The sequence below is a fragment of the Rosa chinensis genome, chromosome 3 (genome assembly GCF_002994745.2).
Source record: "Rosa chinensis cultivar Old Blush chromosome 3, RchiOBHm-V2, whole genome shotgun sequence".
Lineage (NCBI taxonomy): Eukaryota > Viridiplantae > Streptophyta > Magnoliopsida > Rosales > Rosaceae > Rosa > Rosa chinensis.
In genome coordinates, this window is record NC_037090.1 from 37,685,570 (window position 1) to 37,704,501 (window position 18,932).

The 18,932-nt window shown below is 36.3% G+C and overlaps 2 protein-coding genes across 7 annotated transcripts; one reads left to right on the forward strand and one right to left on the reverse strand.

The window, feature by feature from the left end:
- Positions 1-24: 24 nt before the first annotated feature.
- Positions 25-4,200, reverse strand: LOC112191252 (protein FAR1-RELATED SEQUENCE 5). 2 transcript variants are annotated; one of them, XM_024330583.2, is made up of 3 exons: positions 3,836-4,200; positions 2,999-3,069; positions 25-1,192 (listed from the first exon to the last, which is right to left on the reverse strand). In XM_024330583.2, the coding sequence occupies exon 3, from the start codon at positions 1,175-1,177 to the stop codon at positions 446-448; it is 732 nt and encodes a 243-aa protein (XP_024186351.1). In that variant the 5' UTR covers positions 1,178-1,192; positions 2,999-3,069; positions 3,836-4,200; the 3' UTR covers positions 25-445. The 2 variants fall into 2 exon arrangements, with proteins under 2 accessions (XP_024186351.1, XP_024186350.1); XM_024330582.2 differs by having other exon boundaries at positions 25-1,183; positions 3,836-4,192.
- Positions 4,201-4,351: 151 nt separating this feature from the next.
- On the forward strand, positions 4,352-18,604 carry LOC112191251 (stromal processing peptidase, chloroplastic). 5 transcript variants are annotated; one of them, XM_024330581.2, is made up of 27 exons: positions 4,358-4,780; positions 4,892-5,096; positions 5,897-6,044; positions 6,430-6,694; positions 7,148-7,389; positions 7,516-7,714; positions 8,525-8,572; positions 8,763-8,870; positions 8,967-9,155; positions 9,249-9,542; positions 9,692-9,793; positions 9,939-10,073; positions 10,707-10,931; positions 11,961-12,164; positions 12,275-12,445; positions 12,793-12,942; positions 14,000-14,137; positions 14,319-14,546; positions 14,642-14,791; positions 14,874-15,000; positions 15,083-15,215; positions 16,351-16,471; positions 16,556-16,636; positions 16,745-16,846; positions 17,016-17,166; positions 17,506-17,641; positions 18,144-18,604. In XM_024330581.2, exons 3-26 carry the CDS (start codon positions 5,899-5,901, stop codon positions 17,586-17,588), a joined length of 3,792 nt encoding a protein of 1,263 aa, XP_024186349.1. In that variant the 5' UTR covers positions 4,358-4,780; positions 4,892-5,096; positions 5,897-5,898; the 3' UTR covers positions 17,589-17,641; positions 18,144-18,604. The 5 variants fall into 5 exon arrangements, with proteins under 5 accessions (XP_040372465.1, XP_040372464.1, XP_040372463.1 ...); XM_040516529.1 differs by having other exon boundaries at positions 4,354-4,780; positions 16,351-16,636; XM_040516532.1 differs by lacking the exon at positions 16,556-16,636 and having other exon boundaries at positions 4,356-4,780.
- The last annotated feature ends 328 nt before the right edge of the window (positions 18,605-18,932 follow it).

Below are 18,932 nucleotides of genomic sequence, written 5' to 3' on the forward strand. Positions count from 1 at the left end.
CATAAACCTTCAAGAGGGGCCTTCTTACTATAATGTTGGTGCATGTAAATGATCTGGAATTGAAGGCTTTTATCACAAACAAAGCATTTTGGGGGTTTTGGTGAGATCTCCTCAGCTTGTCTAAATAGGTCACATTTAAAGAAGTCACTCCTCTTAAATAATAAAACCAATACATAAAAATCAAGTATTGAAGTTACTAAAACAAAGTAATGCTCTCCCAAAGAGTTCGAACCGTTAGGTTCGAAACCATTGGATACAACCACTCCACCCCAGAGGTCCCATTGCTAAGTAACAAAATATCAGTGTCAGCATTGCTGATCAAAAACTTAGGTGCTATACTGCAGCTAAACTTGGAAACTTTTTCATTGATAACCCAACTGTGATTCTGTGAATGAGAAAAAACTAACATGGAACCAAAATTTTCATATATCCGGCTTATGTGCACTTAAGCTTTCTGTAGAGCCTCAACCTGGGCAATGACGCTGTCAGTCACTCCTCGGTGAGAACGAAGGAATTGAACCTCTTCTGAAACAGCAACATCATGATTGTGATTGGTTATGAACTTTGATACAAAATACTTCTTCCTTTCCTTGCAGTATCGAATTCCAAATCCGGCCATGCATCCAACTCGGCTATATCTTTTACCCCTTGGACATTGATTCCTCTTCATCTTCTTTTTCTCAGCTTGGATCAGAGTCTTCCCCTTTTCTTTCAGTCCCTGTTTCTTGGCGTTAATCGTTGCTTCGCCCTGTTTTGAACATACCCACTCCCTTCTTATGACAAATTCAGAACGATATGCTCTAACCTTCCTGTCCTTCCTTGTGCTGAATCCAATAACACGAGAGTATAAATGATAGAACTTTTCAGCTTCACATACGCTGCTGAACACAACATCCTTCATATCATCCATATACAAATTACTGTTATCCTTGCCATTTAAGTCTCCACACCCACTGACATTCGTTCCATCTAATGTCTCCATATCCATCAAATGACATTTATCATTACCAATTTCTGATGTATGACCAAGCCCTTTCTCTCCTCCATCACAAAAGAACCCTTCCTCATCTTCACCAATTTGTAATAACCCATCATCATCAGATACTTCTTCGTCCGATGGGAATGAGCTGTGGTACAGATGGTCAGTGTAACATACACCTCCTTCATTGTTCTCCATATTAACCTACATTGCCTTGCATTTCAGTTTCAAATCAATAATAACAGTATAATTTGCTGCTACAATATCAGATATAATTTACAGCAATAATATACCAACAACAAATGGACAGAACATGTTGCAGCATTATAAATTTTATGGGTGTGGGCTCATCAAGATGGGGTTTGCATAAGGTATATCACACAATAGTTAACAGTACAATTGATGATAAAAAGGGAGCTACAACATTGTTAAAGCTACACAGATCAAAGGAAAAATGAAATGGGCCCAAAACTAAGCATGGACCATGTAAGGGAAAAGTACAAAAAATACCAAAACTTTGGAGTCATTTCAAATCAATACCTTATCTACAAAATCCCAATTCTGTTAAGACATTCCATTAAAACAACAGTTAATTGCATTCTCACAAACAGACAAAATGTTGTTTACTGATGCAGGCTGTGAGTGTGAAAAAGGTAAACACATATTTCTTCAGGCATATATTCTCATGCTTATTCACTATGTAAATCATGAAGGAATATCAGATTACAATTCAAGGGAAGGAAAAACAAACTATATTCATATGACCAAACTTAAATGCAGTTAAACTACTAATCTATTTGCTGCTCTATCTGGAAGCTTTATAAGATACTAACATTTTATGATAATGTAATGATTCAGGTTATGGCTATGTTTAAAGAGCTTCAGGTTGATCTGGAAAGTGATGTCCTCGATGGCCTTTCAGTCAAAGACACTTGTTAGTAAAGCTTTGAAATACTAACAGTGGATTCAATCCTTCAGATTATGCGGACTGTATATAATACAACGTCTAATATATGAGATAGCAAGGTTGAAGAAAGGCATGGAGGGAACAAAGGAATGGAATTCTAGGGTTAGCTGAACTGGGAAGAGCACATATTCTTTCATTTTGAAAGGCATGTAGAGAACTGCAATGCAAATTTCAAATACATACCCATATCACCCTAAATGAAAGGTTTATGCTGTAAAAGTAAATTTCTCGAATTGTTGAAGTACAGCTCAAATTTCTGCTGAGATCGGAAGGCGTCTCTTAGAGTTCAACATGATTAGATCAATTACTGACAAAAAGTGATCAGTAACTTTTACCACTGCTAACTACCCATTTTTGGTTTAAAATTTTCTAGCTACAGTACGTGATTTTCTTTATAAAATACTGAATCTTTACTATGTATGGCCTTTTTGGTTGCTGTTAATTAGATGTTATCAAAGATCGGACCTTGTTGACTTAGATCCTAATTATGACTCTCAATCACTTTGATGACATTGATTGCATCACTGTTAACTTGAAGCTTGCTGAAGTTTTCTCCAACTTCAAAACATAGTTCTATTAACTGTGTTGAGGGCTTAGCCGGCTTTGTTTCACTCCAAAATAACCTACAGTTAATGAATCTAAACACAACAACCTATCTATTTAAAAGGATCATATAACTATTTTTTCAAAGAATATATAATAAAGAAGAAAAGATAAAATTATTCAGACAAAGAATAAGAACATTTGAGAGTTCAATCTCAATTCGATTACTGCTATGATTATTGCTGCATTCATTTTATCAAAGGGTAAAATTCAATAAAGACAACTAAAACAATTTCGTTATTAAACTCAAACCATTATATCAGATTGTTAAAAATTCTAACTTCAACTAAAAAACTGACAGAAAGCTAAATACCGATTTATGGTAACAAACTTTGAAGACCATACAAGTCATGTTCCTACCTAATACTATCAGTCAATCAAAAGAAATCAAAAATTACTTAACGATTACAATTGATCTACAAAAATGACAAATACAGTAATGTTCTCACCTGTTTTCAATATCACAAAACTCCTTTGAGTCTTTGACCTAAACCAAATAGTCCAAGACACACAACAGAACCTGCATTAGAAAAAAAAATCATACTTTAGTAAATGATAACAAACATAAATCACACTACTGCAACCTATACCAAAGTCTTCTTTAGCTCGATCAAGGCATGTAGAGAAAACCCTCTTTTACACGCCTTGATCGAACCAAAGAAGACTTTACTATAAGCGGATTAGTTAAATGTCTGTATCAATCACTCCTTATTCCCAGACTTTGATTCCACTGCAAGCACAAGCAATTCTCTCCAAAGACTCCTACCCAACAGATAAAGATTAGAATGCATAGTCTGTTGCCGAGCATACAACTTATCAAGGATAAACAATTTCAATCACATACTCTAATACATTTCAATTACAATTGATTCTACTGCTGCCGGGAGTGCCAGCTCCCATAAGCCATAACAATAGTTAAAATGAAGTTACAGAACACATAAATACAAAAGGACAAAACTATCACAACATTATGAAAGGAAACAATGCTTTAATCTAAAGTAACCTGCAATGATGGGAAAGAGCACCATTTGAAAACAAAAACAAATACATAAAGCAGAAATTTAGTTGAAACAAAAAACAAAAGTGAAGTTGGCATGAAAATCGTAACTGGGTACCAAAGTAAAGGCAAAAGGAAACCCCCAAAAAGCAAATACATCAAAAATGAATGCATACTCCACTCATAGAAACCTGGTTGATTACTATATACCATTAGAGCCCAAACTCAATAACCGTCCTCTACCCAGTATGAGATACAAAAAATATTTGAAATTTTAAAAACCACTTACCGGCCAAGATGATGGGAGATAGGACGGGATGAGACGCTAACCGGAGAGCATTTCCTCAACCCCCGATATTGGTACGGTTTCTGCAACGGCTATAATGAAACACCTACCTTGACTCTTGAATCTTGATATCGCTTCTGCAAAGGCTATAATGAAACGGGGCTCCATTAAAAGCAACAACCCTTTATTCCCTTTTCATCTCGTAAGAGCCGCCCTTCGCGCTTATGCTCTTGTGATGGCTGCTTCTGCGGAAAGACAAGTGATTTTGGGTCTGAGCCTCCTCTGAGGAAAGGATTCCAGTTCGATTGCGGTGGCTGACGACAAGGGCTGTAAAATATTTTATAGCCTCTAACGGCACCGTCAACTGTGAAATTACGTTGAACCCCTACATTGATCCAATGAGTGGCTCTCCCCGCGCCACGTCAACCTCCCCCAGTGGTGGCTGTAAGTTACAGCCTGCGTATTCCAGAACTCTCCGGGAGTTCCCATTACCTCCAAGAAAAACAGAAACCGTCAAGTTTCTGTCTCCTCTCTCTCTTCAAGAAGTCCCACATTCACATTTCAAAAAAATAAAATAAAAAAAGAAGTCCCCTTTACCTTGATCCCCCCACTCTCCCTCTCTGTCAAGCATCAGAAAAACTGAGGTCCAAGCCTCAATGCGGCATCAATCTCAAGCTCATTATCTTGTCCTCTCCTGCTCCTTTCTCCTCCTCTTCCTTATCTTAATACTCAGATCAAACCTCTCATCTCCTCTTCCTTAAGTCTCTCTCCACAGCGTCATCTCACCCAAGCCCAAGCCTACCCGGACCGGATCCCCAACTCTCCCGCCCCGATATCCGCCTCGAGAAGCAGGACCGTTCTGAAATGGAGAGCCGAGTTCCAATCCATTCTGGAAGACAGCGTCGCTGGTGACGGCCGGAGCTGATTCCGTGATTTCCCTCTTCATCAGTGAGCTGATTAAGTTTTTTTTTTTTTTTTTTTTTTTTCAAGGTAAAAAGTCAGTATTATCCCCATGTATCCGATTTATTTACGTTCTTACGTATCTAAATCATTCTTTAGGGGTTTGTGTCGTGCTCAGCGGGCTGGGTCGGCTTTTGAAAAAACAAAAAACCTAGAAAAAAAGAAGAAAAGAAATTATGAGTGAAAGGGGCCGTTAGTGTAACCATATCCACCTAAAGGCTGAAGCTACCGACTCTTCTTCTTCTTCTTCTTCCGGCCAATCTCCACACCCTAAAGTTCGCCCATCTTCGATACTCCTTAAAGCGTAAGTATCTACTTCAATTCTCTCCTTCAATTGGATACAGATTGGGGAAAGTTTTAGGGTTAAACGCTGTTTGATCAATTCTCTCCTTCCGGGCGTCTCTTCTGTTTGTTTCTTTAATCTCTAGTTCTATTGTTAATTTGTGTAGTCCTTAGTTCGTCTTTTGATGTTTTGAGTTTAGGATAACAAATTCGGGAGTCAGTTGATGACTCTATGTTGGATTAGCTTATTCCAATATTCCTGATTGCTCGCTTCTTCATTGCTAAGTATTTTAATGCCACTGCCAGCCTCAAACAATAATTGTCCGAGGACTATTGTGAAAATTTTTACAAGGAGGGGGATCGTCAGTGTGATATCGCGTATCCGATTTGTACTTGTTTCGGTTATTTTGAGTTGTGGCTATCTGATTTAAACCAAAATATGGTTCAGTTGTGGCTATTTTTACAGGGGTTCAGCTTAGTACTAAATTACTTTGTATTCTATTCTGAACTGAACATGTTGCTTGGGTTGAAAGGCTTTATGGTTTAAGAGTTAGTCCTCCTCAAAAACAATGCTAGCCGATAGATTAATCTTTTTGTCCCTCTTTCTGTTGTAGCGACGTACGGTGGTTTTAGTTATGATTCAGTTGCAATTATTTAGCCAAAAGTTCAAATGACAGCACATTGGGGGAAAATTGCAAAACTAATAAAAATACTATTTATCATAAGTTACAATAAAGTACATGAAATATTCTATCCCTATCTGTTAAAGTAGCAAGATCTTTAGGTCTAATGTTTGATGTTGGATTACATATCTGTGGACAGCAATGGCGGCTATAAGTTCTCTGGTGGGAAGCATTCCCCAAATTGGTCTGACAATATGCAGAGATGATGGTTATTCAAAAAGGCGGGCGAAGAATTCTGTGGTTTCTATTAGGGGCCCTCGTCTACCCTTATTTTCTTCTCAGACCAGGTATATTCTTCTATTCTTCAAGTTTCATCCTAATGGATTATTTGCTCCTTGCTAATTTGGTTAGCCCTGACTAACTGGACAAGTAATTAAATATACTAAAAGATACTTTCAACTATAGATAACTATTTTAATTTTTTTATTAGAAAACAGAATTGATTAAAACATGAACAGAACTAAACTCATAGATAATACAAATCAAATCTTTTCATATTCCTGCTGTGTTGTGTTGACTTGAATATAGCTCTCAACCTATTTAACAAGTTCAATAATCGTTTTGTGTTGACCTGAAAATGTTAATCGGTTAATTTGTTAATAGACTATTATTAGCAGCATTGGATATGACTGACAAATTTCATGTTTCTGGGCATTTTCTTGGGGATGAAAGACGTCTGCTTCAAGTTGGTCCGGGTAAATCAAGTTTACCAAGAAAGAAGAGGAATAGTTGGGAACAATGTATCTCCATATTTGGAGAGCCTTTGACTGGAGCTCCTTTTCCCCGAAAGTATAACGGCATTTCTAGCTCTTTTTGCCAAAGCAGAAGCTCTTCATGGCAAAGTAGAAGTCGTCTTCGCCTCAGGACGTCCACACCAAGTGCCTTTCCTGACAGAACTTCTTTCTGTTTATCCAACCGTAAACTTGAGAAGGCTTTTGTAAGTGGGCAACCCAAATTTACTTCTGTTGAAATTTCACATCCAACATCTTTTTGTACTGTTGGCATGGATTGGCTTTAATTTCTCTCCTTCCGGGCCATAGAAATGTTCATCACAGAATTGTTGCAGTTCTTTGAAATGTTGCCTGCTGCTTGACCTAAAAAATATTCTTTCACGATGTGTGTTTTTTCTTTGAACTTGCACAGAACGGACATATACACGTGTTTTTTCCTTGTGGCTTTTCTTCTTTCACACAAATGTAGTAGGTTGATTGGAAGTGACTTCTTTGGACAGTTTTGCTGTAGTCTACTGGGAATTCTGAATGCCTTGTATTTCTACAATTTTTATTATTACTTTACTTTTATTGATGCATTTCAATGGGAAACATTCTACTGTACTATTAGTCATGCTTCAAGACATTTCCTGACTTATACTGATCCATATAATTTTTAGGTGAAGGATCTGCATATTCCATATGCAACCGTAGGTCCAGATGAGCCACATGCAGCAAGTACATCTTGGCCAGATGGTATTCTTGAGAAACAGGAGCCAGATATAGTATATCCTGGAGTAGAACAAACAGAGGTAGAGGGGTTTCTAAGTTCTGAACTTCCATCTCACCCAAAGTTGTATCGAGGACAACTGAAAAATGGTCTGCGCTATCTGATTTTACCAAATAAAGTTCCGCCAAACAGGTTCAGCCTCTTTACATGAGCAGATCTTATTGGCTTATACTTCTCTGTTTATGTTGAAAGATAATATTAAAGATTTTTTTTTCCATACATTTTCTCTTACAAAGAGCACATTTGTTGGAGTTTTAGGTTTGAAGCACACATGGAAGTGCATGTAGGATCAATCGACGAGGAAGAGGATGAGCAAGGAATTGCACATATGATTGAACATGTTGCTTTCCTTGGAAGTAAGAAACGCGAGAAACTTCTTGGGACGGGGGCTCGATCCAATGCTTACACCGATTTCCATCATACAGTGTTTCACATCCATTCGCCACTTAGTACAAAGGTTTCCCCCTTTCTGTTACGCTAACAGTCAGCAACTGCTTTTTTATTTTTTATTTTATATCTTAACTATGATATTTTGTGATTTTATCCAAGTCAGCACCCAAGTTAACTAATAGATACAGTATTCAGTTATTCTGGTTATGATGTTTCAAACAGAATGCTTAAATTTATTAATATGAGCAAATCTATAAATATATCTTGTTGAAAGACTCAAAACTTTATTATGTAATTGGACAAAATAGAGATTAATAATACAAAGAGTCATGTAAATTTTGATAGGAAAGAAGAAAATTGTATTAAAAACAATAAAGATGATTGATGAAAGTCATAGATGCAGTGGGGAGGTAGAAGCTGAGATTGTTGAAGAAGGCTTGGGTGAGCTGGGCATTGGGCATCTGTAGCAGGGTGCTTTTTTCTGTCAAGTTGAATTTCCATGGCGGTGAAAAAAGGGCTAAAGCTCTTTGGGATTGGAGAGCTTCGGCTGTAATTTGGGCAGAAAGGAATTGATGGATCTTTGATGACTATAATGGAGTGGGGGTGGAAGTTAGATTCTTGTCTGCCTTGTGGGGTTCTGTTTCAGTTAAATTAAATACTATACTTCGTCCATTTTTCTAGTCCTGTTGTAGTTTTCTTATCTTTTTGTTTTGTTTCCTGTAGCTCACTTAGAACTTCTTGTCCGCGGCTTTTGTTTCTTGCTTCTGTTTACCTCTTGCAATAAAAGTCTTTGTTTTCAAAAAGGAACAAAAAGTAGTTAAGATGATCAGAACCTAGTGTCTTATAAATATAATGACAACAATATGTTGGTTTCCAGGATTCTGATGAAGATCTCCTTCCAAATGTGCTGGATGCCTTGAATGAGGTATTAATGATCAATTGTCCTATATGAGCTTGAACTACATGCTTAGTATGGATTTGTTCTTTCAATTCAGTCCTTTCATTTTTACCATACATTATTCAGTAGATCTGTTTTACAAAAAAAAAAAAAAAAATTGATATAAGACGTTTGTAGTTCTGAGGTCTCATTTACTTCTGCTTCATTGATGCTACAGATTGCTTTTCACCCAAAATTCCTTTCTTCTCGGGTTGAGAAGGAACGGCGGGCTATACTTTCAGAATTACAGATGATGAATACAATAGATTATCGCGTTGACTGCCAGGTTTGGACTAGGGAGGTTCATAATATTTTAGCTTGTTATTGAATTTGTATTGCTAAGCATTATCTCAACTTCTGCATGTTTTAATCTTGAGTACAGTTATTACAACATCTGCACTCTGAAAACAAGCTAAGCAAAAGGTTCCCGATTGGATTAGAGGAGCAGATTAAGAAGTGGGATGTAGATAAAGTGCGAAAATTTCATGAGCGTTGGTACTTCCCTGCAAATGCAACCTTATACATTGTTGGGGATATTGACAACATCTCAAAAACAATTTACCAAATTGAGGTATGCAAGAATTCACCTTTATCATGTCTTATTTGTATTTATTGATTCACTTCTAGAATCATGGACAGACTAAAATTAGCTTCTTTACCGCAGGCTGTCTTTGGACAAACTGGCCAAGAAAATGGGTCAGCACCTACTCCTAGTGCGTTTGGTGCAATGGCTAGTTTCCTTGTCCCTAAGCTTTCAGTTGGCCTGACTGGAAATTTGCCTACTGAAAGATCTACTAATTCCATTGATCAAACAAAACTCCTTAAAAAGGAAAAGCACACTGTTCGTCCTCCTGTGAAGCATAATTGGTCACTCCCTGGAAGTAGTATGCATTTGAAGCCTCCACAGATTTTTCAGCATGAATTGATTCAGAATTTCTCATTTAATATGTTCTGCAAGGTACAAGGGACTGTAGAGTTTCTTCAAACTATGAGCATTTTTGGTCTGAAAAATTCTTATTTAATATGGTTATTGATTTTTAATCACATAAATTTCTTTACCGCTATCTCGCTCTCTCTTTCTAAGCATGTGTTGTGGAACTACTGCAGATTCCTGTGAACAGGGTTCGAACATATGGCGACTTGCGAAATGTTCTAATGAAGAGAATATTTCTTTCTGCTTTGCATTTCCGAATTAATACAAGATACAAGGTCCATTTTTAGTTTTACCCACAAAATTTCCAGTTTGTACCAAAGTTGCCACTTTGCTGAATTCCTATTATGTGCTATATATGCGAGTATTTTCTTGATATACCATGCTGTCCGTTTTGACTGAGCTAATTGTAAAAAATTGCAGAGTTCAAACCCACCATTTACTTCAATTGAATTGGATCATAGTGACTCTGGAAGGGAAGGATGCACAGTCACTACTCTTACTGTAACTGCCGAACCCAAGAATTGGCAAACTGCAATAAGAGTTGCTGTTCACGAGGTTTGCATTTCCGTCTTGCATACTGGAATTGGAAAACTGTTTGTGGGTTTTGAGTATAGTTTGCATGCTTATCAATACAGAGAAGTCCTGTACTGTGGTTTAGATGGGACCCTTGACAATAGTTTGCAACTTTACAAAGTCGACCTTTATTTGTTCTCAAAAAAAGAAAAAAGAAAAAAGTTGACCTTGGAACTTTACTCTTCACCATTTTTATTTTAATGAATTTCGCACCTATGAATCAATAAAAAATATGTTTTGTTTCCTTTTGCTTTTTTTGTTATAAAAACTGAGCATGATGATTGGCCACTTTGATGTCTTGGTCTGTAAGCTATACACAATAAGCCTTCTTTTTTTACTTTTTTAATTTGTTTTTAATTTTTTTTACTTTTTCTACTTGCATGGAGAAAACATACTTCATTGTTTAGTAAGTACTCTTGATATTGCAGCTTCAAGCTTTTTGCACTTATCCCTTCATGCTTGGAAAAAACAAACTTCCCAGTTCATTCATTTCTAATGAACTTCAGTTGACCATCCTTTTCAGTTTTTATTTTGCTTCCTATGTTAGTATGTTTTCTGTGGATTATTGTGTAGTTGATTACTAAACTTTGCAGTTACATCTCTTGTTTTCTGCAGGTTAGAAGGCTCAAAGAATTTGGTGTTACTAAGGGTGAATTGACACGTTATATAGATGCTTTATTAAAAGATAGTGAGCATCTGGCGGCTATGATAGATAATGTATCTTCAGTTGATAATTTGGATTTCATTATGGAGAGTGATGCGCTGGGCCATACAGTAATGGATCAGAGACAAGGACATGACAGTCTGGTTGCTGTTGCTGGAACTGTTACTCTTGAAGAGGTAATGTTCAATCATTAATCATTTGTTATTGTCACTTGGTATTGTAAATGTAATAGTGTCCAAGTAAACCATAAAAAACACATACAAGAACATTTAGAATGGTAGTATTCTACTTAGCAGTCCTATTTATGCTAATTATGTGTATTAGTGTTTCCTAGAGGCAGTTTTCTCTGGTATATGTTACGAGCAGGCTTAGTAAGGTCACCATTCTGAATTACAGGTCACATTAGAATAATGCCTAGGCTCACTTTGGTACTAGAATTATATATTTAGTAACATAGTTAAGGATAGGTTATTAGATTTAGTAAGAATGTGTTAAATGTATAATTCATATAGCAACATAGATGAGGGATATATTATAATTATATATACATTAATATAGTTATATATTAATGTATCAAATCTCTTAAATGTATAATTCATGTAGCAACATGGGTAAGGGATATTTAATAATTATTATATACATTATAACTTTGTGTACTAGAATGGGTGTTATTTGCTAGGGTTCTGTTTCCCGATAAGGCCGAATAGGCAAAAGCAGATTTATGCTTTTGCTCTGGTGTATGTAATATTGTGGCAGTGACTCAGTGAAGTCGTGAATATATCTATGGATATTTATTCGTCTAAAAAAAAAAAAGTTAAAGTGTATTTATCTTGATTAACTACTTTTCATTTTTTATTTTATTTTATAAATTAATTCATTTGTTAAAGTACACCACGAATCTTGGTTGATTATAAATAGATAAAGGATATAGTGGATGCTTCCGTTTTAATTGTTCAGAGCACAAAATATATTCTGTTTTGGTTTGTACGATCTGGATCATGGTGCATAGTGTGCGTAGTGATTGCTTCCGAATTGAGGGTCTTAGGCAGTCCTTAAATATAGTATCATTGTTCTCATCAAAATAGGAAAAATAATGAAGTTTATATTTTTAAGGCAATGCTGGAAATTGATGACCCAAAATTTTGTTTAATCTTTTAAGTTTAAATATTTAATTTTCATTTTTTTATTTTGTTGTAATTGTGTAGGTTAACTCTATTGGCGCCAAGGTGTTGGAATTTGTTTCTGATTTTGGAAAGCCTACTGCACCCCTTCCTGCAGCGATCATTGCTTGTGTTCCAAAGAAAGTGCATGTTGATGGAAAGGGTGAAACTGAGTTCACCATTTCCCCTGATGAGATTACAGCTGCTACGAGAGCTGGATTGGAGGACCTCATTGAACCTGAGCCAGAGGTGTCCTTCCTTAAAAACTTGGCCTGCTTCCTCCTTAACTTCACTATTTAGATGTCTCTGGAAAGTTCTTACTTACTTCATTGTTGACTGGTTTCCTGTTGTTTGTGCAGCTTGAAGTGCCAAAAGAATTGATATCTTCATCACAGTTGCAGGAATTGAGGCAGGAGCGCATGCCATCCTTCATCACCTGTAGCCCAGAAACAAATATGACAAAAATTTATGACAAGGAAACAGGGATCACTAGAGCTCGTCTTTCAAATGGAATTGCTGTAAATTACAAGGTATCTCTTGCTTATGTTTTAGTTGGTCATATACTTGTTTTATAGTTTCTCTTCTATTAAATGAAATTTCCATTGCTCATCATTGTATAAGAAGATTGAAATATAAAAATATGTGAAAGAATGAGGGCAGCTTAATCACGTCATGTCATACATTATTGTGGGTTATATTGGCAATATAGTGTTATTGTGGCTGAGATTGACCTCAGTTTGAAACTTTAGTTGTCATGCCGCACCTATAGTTTCTCTAATTTTTTGTGCTTAGTTACTTTCACTGTTATTGATGAAAATATACACACGAGTTAGCCACTAACACTAAATTCATGTCTTTGTTCTATATTCAATCACAGATTTCGAAAAGTGAGGCTCGGGGAGGTGTGATGAGGCTTATAGTTGGTGGTGGACGGGCAACTGAAAGTCCTGAATCAAAGGGTTCTGTTGTTGTGGGTGTACGAACTCTTAGCGAGGGAGGTCGTGTTGGAAACTTTTCAAGGGAGCAGGTATGTTATCTCTCTCTCTCCCTCCCTCCCTCCCTCCCTCCCTCCTAATCTATTATGTATATTAGATTTAATAGGAGATTCATTCATCTTGAATAATGCATTATAGTATATCTTGAGATTGGGGCTTGTTAAATAAATTAGGTATAACAAAGGGTCATTATGTGAATTAGCTTTCACATCTCACAAGTAATTGTTCAAATAGCAAAGTGCTGGCCTATTTATTGTGAGCCGTTTTACAATTTTTCCATACTGCCTCAATTGGTCTCACTTTTTTGGACTACGGAGTTTTCTTTGCTCTGGGTTTAGGCTTTAGTGTCTAGTTGTGTTGTATGTTGATGAGCTTCTTCCTTAAATAAACAAACTTGTGCTTCTTATAGGAAAAAGAAAAAGAACTACCCCGAGAAAAAAAAATTAAATTCCAGTTTAACATAGTAGTATTTCATGGGACTTGATGCTTATGATATTCGTTGATGCCAACTTACTTTACAGTAGTTGCGAGATTTCTATGTGGCATAGTAATAATATAAGAACCTTGATGATGCAAGTAATTAAGATGTAGTTCTTGGTAGTTTCTGTATGCTTTAATGTCTTTATTAAATGTTGTTTAAAGTCTTAAGGGGTAGTTGTCTGATAGCTGTCTTAGCATTTAATGTAATCTGGGAATTAGGAGTCTTTAATGTTGTTTGTGGGCTCTAGAAAGGAGCAGGGAATGTCTAGAAAGGTCTAGGGAATGTCTGGTAGTATTTTACAAAGGGGGTTTAGCCCAGACCTGCACGAATTCAGTTCTGAACTATTATTCAAAGTATTCCATATTGAAATACTTCAAGGCTTTCCCTGATTTCCCTTAGAAATCTAGGCTCCAACGGTGTTTGGAGTAATCTTAACTAGCTCTAAGTGTCAGATCCACACTTAGTTGCTGTTTGTGTTTTCATTTACATCACTTGATAATATAGATCATTAAATATGGTATTATGTAATCTTTTTTTAATATTATACATATCTGAGCTTCCCTCATTTCTGCTGAGACTGCCTCATGTATATGCATCATTGTTCTCAGGTAGAACTGTTCTGTGTGAATCACTTGATTAATTGCTCATTGGAGTCCACGGAGGAATTTATTTCTATGGAATTCCGTTTCACTTTAAGAGATAATGGGATGCGTGCCGCTTTCCAATTGCTTCACATGGTACTTGAGGTAAACTCATCGTGACTTATATTCTATGTGCTGATTTTTGGATGTTGGGGCATTTCTTGTTATGTGTGTTGTCCGCATGTTTGGTCTATGTCTTCTACAGGGCATCTCCATTTTAGCGGCATGCATTAGAATATATGAATTTTAGGACAGATGATTGACAGTAATGCTTGCTGACTTGCAGCATAGTGTCTGGCTGGATGATGCATTTGATAGAGCAAGACAATTATATTTGTCATATTATCGCTCCATCCCTAAAAGCTTGGAGCGCTCAACTGCTTACAAACTCATGTTGGCAATGTTGGACGGGGATGAGCGTTTTGTAGAACCTACACCAACATCATTGCAAAATTTAACTTTGCAATCTGTGAAGGATGCAGTGATGAACCAATTTGTTGGCAATAACATGGAGGTGTGCATATCCTACCTGCTGATTTTTAATTTATTATTATTTTTTCTGTAAGAAAAATGATCATTCCTCATTTTAAGCTGCATACATATGTTTAGGTAAGTGTTGTTGGGGACTTCTCGGAGGAGGAAATCGAGTCTTGTATTCTTGATTACTTGGGAACAGTACAATCAGCAAAAAAATTTGAGACTGAGCAGAAGTATAATCCGGTTGTGTTTCGACCATCTTCTGATTTGCAGTCTCAGCAAGTGAGTAGTAATAGATTTGTTTGGATGTTGGAATGTCTATAACGGTTTGGCATATGCTAATAGTTTATTTCCTTTCAAACAGGTGTTCTTGAAAGATACAGATGAGAGAGCATGTGCATATATTGCAGGTCCTGCACCAAATCGTTGGGGTTTCACTGTTGACGGTAAAGACCTGTTTGAGTCGATCACTGATATTTCTTCTAGTGATGGTGAGTTGCATCGAATCTGGAATTAGGTATCAGATTTGCATATTTTTGAGATGTATTTTATGTGTTGAAGCTGGTTATGCAGATGCGCAGCTGAAATCTGCAGAGCTAGTTGTGGAGGGTAAGGATATTCAGAAGGATCTGCAAAGAAAACTCCGTGGTCATCCGCTTTTCTTTGGCATCACAATGGGGCTCCTGGCTGAGATTATAAATTCCAGGTAATTATTTCCATGAGTAGAGAATTATCTGCATGTGCTCTTCCTTATTCATTATCTGCCTGCTCTGCAATGTGTGCCCAAAATATGTTATTTTTCCATGCTGTATACCGACTATTATTAATAGGGTAAAAGTTATAAATGGTCCATGTGATTTGGGGTGATACACAATATTAACCTTGTGGTTTCAAAATGTTTAATTTTACCCTTGTGATTTGCGAAGTTGATCTAAGTTCGTCCAAAAGCTAGTTTTGACAAAAACTTTCTCATGTGCAAGGATAAGTTTCTCATCTCAATCAAAAAATAGAATGAAAGAAAATTTAAATTAGAAATTTTATGGAAAACGAAATTAAAAAAAAAAAAAACAGAATTCCACAACCTCCTATTTCTTTTCAGGGGGATTTGTTTTCCTTTTTAAGTTTCACTTTTTCAGAAGCTATTTAATTCAATTTTCGTTTTACTTTTTTAAAAAAAATTAAAATGACAAATTTATCCTTGCACATGTAGGATTTTTTTGTCTAAAATAGTATTTGGACCAACATTGATTAATTTCGCAAACCATAGGGGTAAAATTAAACATCTTTAAACCACGAGGTTAATTTTGAGCATCACTCCAAACCCTAAGGACTATTTATAAATCTTACCCAATATTAATAATTCTTCAGTGGGAGGTTCTCTGATTCGTCACAGCCATTTCGTACCAGCCAACATTATCTGAACGTGCATGTTGGAGGTTTTATTTGATACTGGGATAGAGTGATTTTTGGTCATCTCGTCTTCCATTTAGTTTAACTGGAAAGCCCTTTTAGGTTGAAACAGATGGGAGGTATTTGAATGATACTGGGTTTGGGGAATGGACTTGTCAAGCAGGTTGATTGTCTAACGACACTCTACTTGATTACTATGATTTGAGGGCATTATGATGAGTCCTACATCAAGATAATAGGACATGATATTAGTCATATTACATGTGTAACCTTACCTTTTCATAAACATGTATCAGTATTGAACATATTTTTGCATGCGAATCACCTCTCTGGTTATCTGAGTTTTTGATATTGTTTTCTTTTATTTATGTTTATTTATTTATTTTAATTCTTTATATGTGCTTATTTGTAATATTCCATGCTCTTTGCAGACTTTTTACGACGGTCAGAGATTCACTTGGCTTGACATATGATGTCTCATTCGAGTTGAACCTTTTTGATAGGCTGAATCTCGGATGGTATGTCATATCTGTAACATCAACTCCTGGCAAGGTGCGTAATTTAGATTCATATACAGCAAAAATATGTTGGTGTTATTCCAGTCTCCTCACAGGTTTAGCTGTAATAAACATTCAGGTTCACAAAGCTGTTGATGCATGCAAGAATGTCCTTAGAGGTTTGCATAGCAACAAGATTTCCCAAAGGGAGCTGGACAGGGTTAATTTCTTTGCTTTTTTCTTCTAGAATAGAAATTCTTTTTTTCTTAGATAAAGTGGAATTCTCATGACCACCTTTCTAATTAACTTGTTAATATTGAAATTGTAGGCAAAACGGACGCTTCTGATGAGACATGAAGCTGAGATCAAGTCAAATGGCTACTGGCTTGGACTTTTAGCTCACTTGCAAGCTTCTTCTGTTCCAAGGAAGGTAAACTAGAAATTTCTTAATGATGTCCTCCAGTTTATTTAGAGATTAAAGATATACTCATGGAGAATAATATTGGATAGATTTTTTTTGTCGCTTTATCAATGCTGAAAGTGTTACTTAGAAGACCATTGTAAAGATTGAGATACTCATAGTACGCTATTTGGTTCAGGATATATCTTGCATCAAAGATCTTACTACTTTGTACGAAATCGCTGCTATTGAGGACGTATACATTGCATATGATCAATTGAAAATAGATGACGATTCTTTGTACTCATGTATTGGAATTGCTGGGGCTCAAGCTGGTGATGAAATGACTGGTGAGGATATATTGTGCTGCATTGAACTTTTTTCAATCTGCATACCCTGAATATTGTGCGCTATTTGGAGTACCTTTAGTTATATCTGCTTCTACCTTTAGTTATACAGTGGATTAGGTTTTCTGGATGTGTATTGAACTAGTTGGAGTGGCCATGAGACCTCATAAAAATATTACCTTTCTTTGTCTTTCTGGAATTTCAAACAGGCTTAATTTTATGTGGAGTACCTTTAGTTATATCTGCTTCTACCTTTAGTTATATCTGCTTCTGCCTCATCATTTTAGTGTGTTTTACTTGCTCTTTTTTATCTGATCAACCTATAATTTGCTGCTTATTTAGAAGTCGAAGAACCAGAGGGAGGCTTTCCAGGTGTTTTCCCAGTTGGGCGTGGGTTATCTACAATGACACGGCCTACAACATGATCTTAGATTATATGTGCCATCTCACATATAGTAAAGACATATCTAGCATTAAGGTATTCCACAAGCTCGAAGTTTCATTTCCCTTTTAATATAGCTGTTCATAGAATTTTCTCATTACTATCTTCTTTTAGTAATTGCCACTATACTTTTCTGCATTAGATGCATTTATATAATGGATTCCAATTTATTTCATTAATGTTTTATCAATAAAAAAATTGTGGACATTGAATAATAATTGTTGCATTGTATGTTTTAGAGAAACAAAAAAAGGATCATGGAATGAATACAGAGATTCATGCCTTACAATTATTATATATTGGAAAATCTTATTGTATCAGTGTTAAGATAATTTGTGTAGAGTATTGAACTGGTCAGGACAATATCAAAATCCTTGGTTGATTGCAGAAAATGAACAAGTTCATGAAATTTCTGTGCCTAGAGGACTGAAACTTTATTAGTTTGCTTATCGTATGTATGACTCATAAAAGTTAAAAGTTACTTGACTTTACCCCTGTTTATGATTATAGGTGTACTGACTTCCACATTTGTCAACAGGTCCAGCGGCGAGAAGCTAAGACCAGATAATGCTAAAGGCCTGCTCGCCAAAGTCGCGCCAGAACAAATTATAGCACACACCATAGTCATGCCATTCAATGTGAAGTCATCAACTGTCTTGGTTGACATGCTCCTGCATATTATTACCATTGGGAGCAATTGGAAACCACTGATGCTTGCTTCATTCCCAGTTCAACAGTGAGCATTGGGTGGTAGAAAACAGTAGCATGATTTGTCTAGTACAAAATTACGGGCTATACCAAGTGCCTGGGCCAATTCTTTGATATTGTAAATACATGAGCCTCTTGTCAGTTATCCAAAATTTTGCCTTATGCTGTCAATACTAGGCGAATACCTAGACCCTAGCCTCTCTCTTTTGATATATTACTGGTAGATAATATATTCATGCCCCTGCCAAGTATTCAATTTGCATCTGCCCATGGAGGTTTTATTGCATAAAATGAACAGGACAATGTGGATCCCCCATCTGAAGCCTAACTTTTTAGTTTTAGTGGAAAGTGTGGTGTGTATGGATCCTTAATGATGGGGAAAAGTCCTACTTCGGGAAGTTAATTAGTAATTACGAAGCAAAGGTGCTGGTGTGTGAGTTGTAATATTGTAGATTTTGATATACAACTTTCCGATGGTTTTATTGCATCTAGATTGTGTTAATTTGAAGTTTAAGATGATAAAAATAGAAACCATAGGGCAACAATTTGATGAACATGAAGTAGGGTGCGAAAGGGGTTCTTAGTTTGATACGTTAGTTATCGTGTCTGCGCAAAAAAG

What these genes read in the sequence shown, in the direction of transcription:
- LOC112191252 (XM_024330583.2), bottom strand. Translation starts at nt 1,177, where the DNA reads ATGGAGAACAATGAAGGAGGTGTATGTTACACTGACCATCTGTACCAC.
- LOC112191251 (XM_040516530.1), top strand. Translation starts at nt 5,899, where the DNA reads ATGGCGGCTATAAGTTCTCTGGTGGGAAGCATTCCCCAAATTGGTCTG. An exon ending in AATAAAGTTCCGCCAAACAG is followed by an intron (nt 7,390 to 7,515) that starts GTTCAGCCTCTT and finishes TTGGAGTTTTAG; the next exon opens with GTTTGAAGCACACATGGAAG. An exon ending in GAACTGTTACTCTTGAAGAG is followed by an intron (nt 10,932 to 11,960) that starts GTAATGTTCAAT and finishes GTAATTGTGTAG; the next exon opens with GTTAACTCTATTGGCGCCAA.